We start from the raw sequence: 6,000 nt of genomic DNA on the forward strand, positions 1-6,000 counted from the left end.
AGTTCCACAGTTTCAAACATTAAAAGAAAGCAAAATTATGACAGCTTCACAAGAATCCGGTCTGTCCTCCTGACCCACAGCCCGAGCAAGCACACTGGCAACAGTCACCAGGAAAAACTCCCCCACAGGCGTTTTCTGATTACAGGAAGAAACCTCAAGCAGACCAGACAGAGTGTGGTGACCATCTGCTTTTGACTGTCCACTTAAAGTGGTTTAACAGCACTTTAAACCAGTTTTTTTTTTTTTTTTTTTTTAACCAGACCAGTTTACAACCTGGTCAAATCTGATTTAGCAACATTGAAGTAATTTGGGGACATTTGATGGTTGTTTGTTTGTTATGGTTGTGATTTGAAGCCACTTGAAAATAAGATCATATCTGGTTTAAAATTACCATTTTATCCTCTATTTCACCAAAAGTCTTAAAAAAGGATCATAACACCAAACAGACAAGGAAAAATAATTACTATTTTCAGGTCTTGAAGAAATGAGCCCTTTCTGTGGCTGCTGCTTTAAACAGAAAGGAGCTGCTGTGTGCCACGTCCCATTTCTGAAGGGAGGGGGAGCAGAATTAGTGTAGTGGCCGAAAAGCCTATGTCTCTCCCACAGACCATGTGGGTGTCAGTGTGAGTAGGTATGTCTTACAGAGCAAAACCAGATACTGTATTTTCTGGATGAAATTAAAAATAAAATCCCTGATTTTCTGGGACATGATTCATCTGCTACCCAGATTTCAATAGCATGTCCCAAAAATTCTTCTAGAAGTCAGTTCCAGGATATACAGGGTGAACACAAAAACACTCCATGGTTTCAAATATTTATAATATCAAAAGTCACATGAATAATTTTACAATTTTGGCATCAACAGTTGCAGAAACTCATCAAGTTTGTTTTTCTCTTTTGCACATTCTTCTTCTTCACAACTGTAAATTATTCATGTGATTTTTGATATTAGAAATATCTGAAACCAAGGAGTGTTTTTGTGTTCACCCTGTACTCTCGAACTGACATCTAAAACCAAATCACATATTTCTAGGAACATTTTCGATCTGCTCACCAAATTTTATTGCGATACGTTCATTACTTTTTGAGTTTTCCTGCGAACAGTCAAACGCCAGAGAAAATATTGCCTCCTTGATTTTTTTTTATTTTTTTTATTTAGTAACACCAGGCTTAAGTTTTGCATAACAGAGAAAAGCAGCAAATCTGAAAAGCTGGAAAAATTGCTAAGAGAAGGGGGGAGGGGTATATTTTTGGTAAAACATAAAAAATAAATGGTCACACTTCACAAGACAGATTATTCATTAAAGGTTTGAAGGTACCTGATATGAATGGGGTACTCAGAGCAAAGCAGTTTCAGTCTTTTGTTCATGGTAATGAGTCATTCACGTCATCAGGAGAGGCGTCAGTCCCATCGTTAGGAGGGACAGCTACCCTGTCATTAGGAGGGTGCTAACTAGAGCACAATAGGTGCTAATTCAAGCAATTGTTTAGTCACTAGCCAATAGCAGTCTGCCTCTTGGTAGGAGGCGTCTGGTTAGGTTTATAACTCCAGCTTTTGTGGCTTCTGTTTGTTCGTCTCGACAAGGGTCAGACAGAAGTCAGACTACCAGAGCAAGAATTTTAGCTGAGGAAGCTTCTGCGATTTGAAGCGAAACGTCCTTGCGTCAAGCAACCCAGTCCAGTCGAAGATTCAAGCTTCTCTACTATTTCATATAAAATATATGCAACTAGCATTTTTTTTAAACCCAAAGCAACTTCCAGACTCATACCAATTCCAGTTCCTGATCTGCACACATGGAGCAATTTGAAGTTCAGGGTTTTTCTTTAAGGGACAGCATGGAGGAGCCTGGAATCAAATCCCCCAACCCTTCATGCCATAGACAACCCCACTCTTCCAGATGAGCTACGGCCTCATGGTTTCTTGCTCAGGTGCATTATATGGCTGCATGCAAAAGGAAAAATTCATTACTGGGCCACAACTACTCATCACTTCCAGTATCATATAATCTGCCACATTTATTTATATATTTATTATAAATTATATTTTCAGCTTATACAGTTTCAAATAACTTGCCCTACTCTTATTTTTTTTTTTTAAATAACGGTTAAGTTGGTATTTCAATTTCCCCATAACCCACTATTTCCCACACAGTTCGACACACCTGACCTCGACTCAATTTGGGTAAGTCCCCTTCCTGTGTGTCTTGCTCCTTTAAAGCTACTGTATGTATGTTTTAGGGGTGTTTGTTAGCAGATATGGACTATAACATTCATAAAAATCTGATTATTACTGCATAATTACCTGCAACAACAAATCAAGGTGTTTTCGTAAGATTAGAAGGAGCTCTTTATATCCTCCTGAGAACTGAGGGAAAAAAGTATCGTTCAATTTAACTTTTTCTGTCCGCTACAGGGGGGATGATGAATGGGCTGGATCTCAGGAAGATATCTACATGGGAGTGGCCCCCTCATGGAGGCCGCCATGTTGAGACACTATGGGACATACTTAATACCACCTTTTGCTTTTTCCCCCCCCACTGCTAGAGGACTGAAGAAAAAAGAAGAGGAGTCAGCGGTTGCTCCTACATACACTGTCTACTGGTTGCCAGTGCAGGCTAACAAGCTTGAGAACCCTCATTTTTGTGACATGGAGGATCACGCATATGCTGCTTATGACAAGAGAAGGCAAGGGAACATGAATCCCTGTCACCAAAGAAGCGAAAACATTCAAAGAAAGCAAAATTCTGACAGCTGACAGCATAATGGAATCTGCCACCTCACCACTAGATGACACTAAATTCGACACACTGTGGCTTTAAGGTCGTCTTGATTTGAAGCACAGCATTGACACTGGAACCATGAAGTGAAAAAATGGCTGTAACTGACAGCAAGACCTGCATTAGTGACAGAAAAAGTGTAATTTTGATGACCGTTCAGACATGGGGTCAAATACTTTGCATTGTATTTAAACACAAATATAAATACTTTAGATTTTCAAATTCCAAATACAAATACTTTGTAGTTTTTCAAATACAAATACTTTATATTTGGAGTATTTCAAATACAAATACTTTCTATGAACTATAAACAACAAATCAACACAAAAACTGATAAACCGGCGACAATTTATTGTGAAAATAGCATGACCAAATACTATTGATAAGTAAAGGATTGAATGTTTTATCACAAATTCACTATTATAATATCACAGGCAATAATCAAACTATCACAATCTATATTCAACACAGTGTCACAGAGATTCCCAAGTTTGAAAAGTATTTGTAAAAGTATTTTGAAATACTTGGGATCAGCGATGTATTTGAAATACAAATACAAATACTTTGAATTCAAAATCAGAAAATACAAATACAAATACTCCGAAAAATGTATTTAAGTATTTTCAAATACAAATACTTTTGTATTTGGCCCCATGTGCTTGGTTACAGCTGGGAACACTACAAATGACCAAGTGTGGCACCAGCAGCGCAATTTCCACCATCAGATCTGCATAATCTGGAATAAAGAAGCCAAATATGAGGATCAATTTAACATGCAGACTCATACAGTCAACATCACTGTCCTATGTGGCAGGCACATTCAAGTCTGACGTTAAATGTCTCTTGTAATCTTGACCTTCATCATTATTCGGCTGTTTCTGGCTGACCTATCTGGTTGCACTGTGCACCTGGATGGGTCAGATGACATGACAAACTAAAGAACTGGGCTGCATGCATCCTATCCTGGTGTCCATTTCAGTTTCCTGGCAACCCTTTTGAGAAATTTGTAACATCAGGCAGCCTGCAGAGTCACACAATGAGCATGCACAAGCACCAAAAAAATGTCACAATTTACAAATGAGTCATGAAATGATGATTTACCTTTAAACTACAAATTGAGATTTTAAAAAGAAAGAAAGAAAGAAATTCACAGTCAGTAAGATCCTGCCCTGCTGCTCCAGAACAAGGCACTGAAGCTGATCAGACTGACCGTGACCTCTGACCTCTAGAGTCACACACAGTAACGGGATGTGACTGGGGAAACTGTTTAAACGTGCCTTTACCATCAACACAGACGTCCTGACGACCTCGGAGACGCTTTGCCTCAGCTCTGCGGCGGTGCCCGGTTTGTTGAGACCCCGTGTAAACTTCCTCGCCTCCGGTTGAGTTGAAGCCATAGTGTAACCCGCCTCTCATCGGACAATCCTGGTCGTGACAGATGCGGTACTTATCCAGTGCGCGCAAGGAAGGTCATGCGTTCCAGGCTGCGCTCCGTGCGTAAATGCGCACTGGCCCACTTTTTTTAAACCAGATATTTATGTTCCAACTCCGTACTGGTTCACTCACAGTAGATGTCGTACTCCAAGACGAATTTCGAGGCAACAGCGATCGGACAACAATATATCCAAGTCCGCTGTCATCGGAGGTGCTGTGCGCAAACTGGCACGCCCCTCAGTCCGGAAATCCATCACGTTCGGAGGGAATTCATGGACTTGAGTTGCAAAGAATACCGAATATAACTGAGTTTACGAAGCATATTCACAAGTTTTGGTCATGATAGGAATATAAATGTTTGCTATGTATTTGTAAAATCAATCGTGCATGATTTTGATATAAAACATAAACCTTTCAAAGCAACAAACATCAAGAAAAAAAAGTTTAATTCTGTGACGACAAGCCGAAATAAATAATAGTTACGCCGCACGTAGTTTTTAATGTTATATAACTGGAAACTGCAAGTTTGAAGCCGCAAACCTACACTGCCAACAAGTGGACGGATTACTGTTTACACTTTGCAAATTTGACCATACGGAGGCAGTAGAGTAACACAAACGGTGTACCTTCAGGGACGAGTAAATTTTTCTGTATTAGTGTGTTAGTTAAACAAAACTCCAGTTGAAAGATATCAATTTGAGCTTTGGAAATGTGTTATGTCACTTTATAGACTTAACAACTAATTGATCAATCAAACAAACTGATCAATAATAATAATTATTATTATTATTCAATAATTAATAATTAATTAATTAATTAATTTATACAAATAATTAATAAGTACAAATAATTAATTAATAATTAATAATTAATAAGATAATCAAACTGACAAAAAAGCTGATTTTTTTTTTGGAGCTTTACAGTCCAGTTCAATAAATAATCAATCAATAGTTTTTTCTCTTTTTTAAATTACTGACAAACAAAATAAAACTTTACAATGTATTTATGGAGCACCAAATAAATAAATAAAAAAAGAAAGACAACAGCGTAGGGAGAAAAATACAAATTAAATAGTTTTTCATCTAATAAATTAACATATTTTGCAATATAATGGATGTTTTACTCTTTGAAATTTTAATCAATGAAATGTCAGCACATTTGGTATAGTTATATATTTTAGCCTTATGGAATTTAGACATTTTTGGGGGCACTCATACTCAGTGCTCTTTTACATCTGGAGTTATGTCAGAAAGGGCGTCCAGCATAAAACTTGTGCCAAACTGACATGTGGATCCACTGTGGTAAATGGACTGCATTCCTATTGTGCTCTTCCATCTGAATCAGAAGCTCAAAGTGCTTTACATTGATGCCTCACATTCACCCATACACTGATGGGGAGGTTCTGCCATACAAGGTGCTCACTACACACCAGGAGCAACTTGGGGATTAAGGACCCTTAATGATTTTTGGGCCAGATCGGGATTTGAACTGAGGATCCTCTGCTCGCAAGCCCACCACTTAATCACTAGACCATCACCTCAACTGATGACCCTGACCAAAAAAGAGAAGACAAAAGCCATAGTGACTTTCTCAACTCAACAAAGCAATCTTACCCCACAATTTTAATACATTAAATACTTTTATAGTCACTACAAATACTTCATGTTATACTTGGAAAATGTGGAAAATTTACTGTGAGTTATTGTTTTATTTTTTTTTTAACAAGACAGCACATTCTTAATATGAGTATCATGACATAAACAACAAGAGATGTATACGCGCCACAGAG

General features: G+C 38.0%; 1 protein-coding gene across 3 annotated transcripts in view; it reads right to left on the reverse strand.

The window, feature by feature from the left end:
• dock9b (dedicator of cytokinesis 9b) overlaps positions 1–4,387 on the reverse strand; it is a 144,543-nt gene extending 140,156 nt beyond the window's left edge. For all 3 annotated transcript variants that reach the window (XM_034176822.1, XM_034176790.1, XM_034176774.1), the window contains exon 1: positions 4,061–4,387. In XM_034176822.1, the coding sequence (XP_034032713.1) occupies positions 4,061–4,174 (114 nt within the window). In that variant the 5' untranslated portion in view covers positions 4,175–4,387. The remainder of the gene's footprint in view (positions 1–4,060) is intronic.
• Positions 4,388–6,000: the final 1,613 nt, after the last annotated feature.

This window comes from Thalassophryne amazonica, chromosome 1 (assembly GCF_902500255.1).
Source record: "Thalassophryne amazonica chromosome 1, fThaAma1.1, whole genome shotgun sequence".
Taxonomy (NCBI): Eukaryota; Metazoa; Chordata; class Actinopteri; order Batrachoidiformes; family Batrachoididae; genus Thalassophryne; species Thalassophryne amazonica.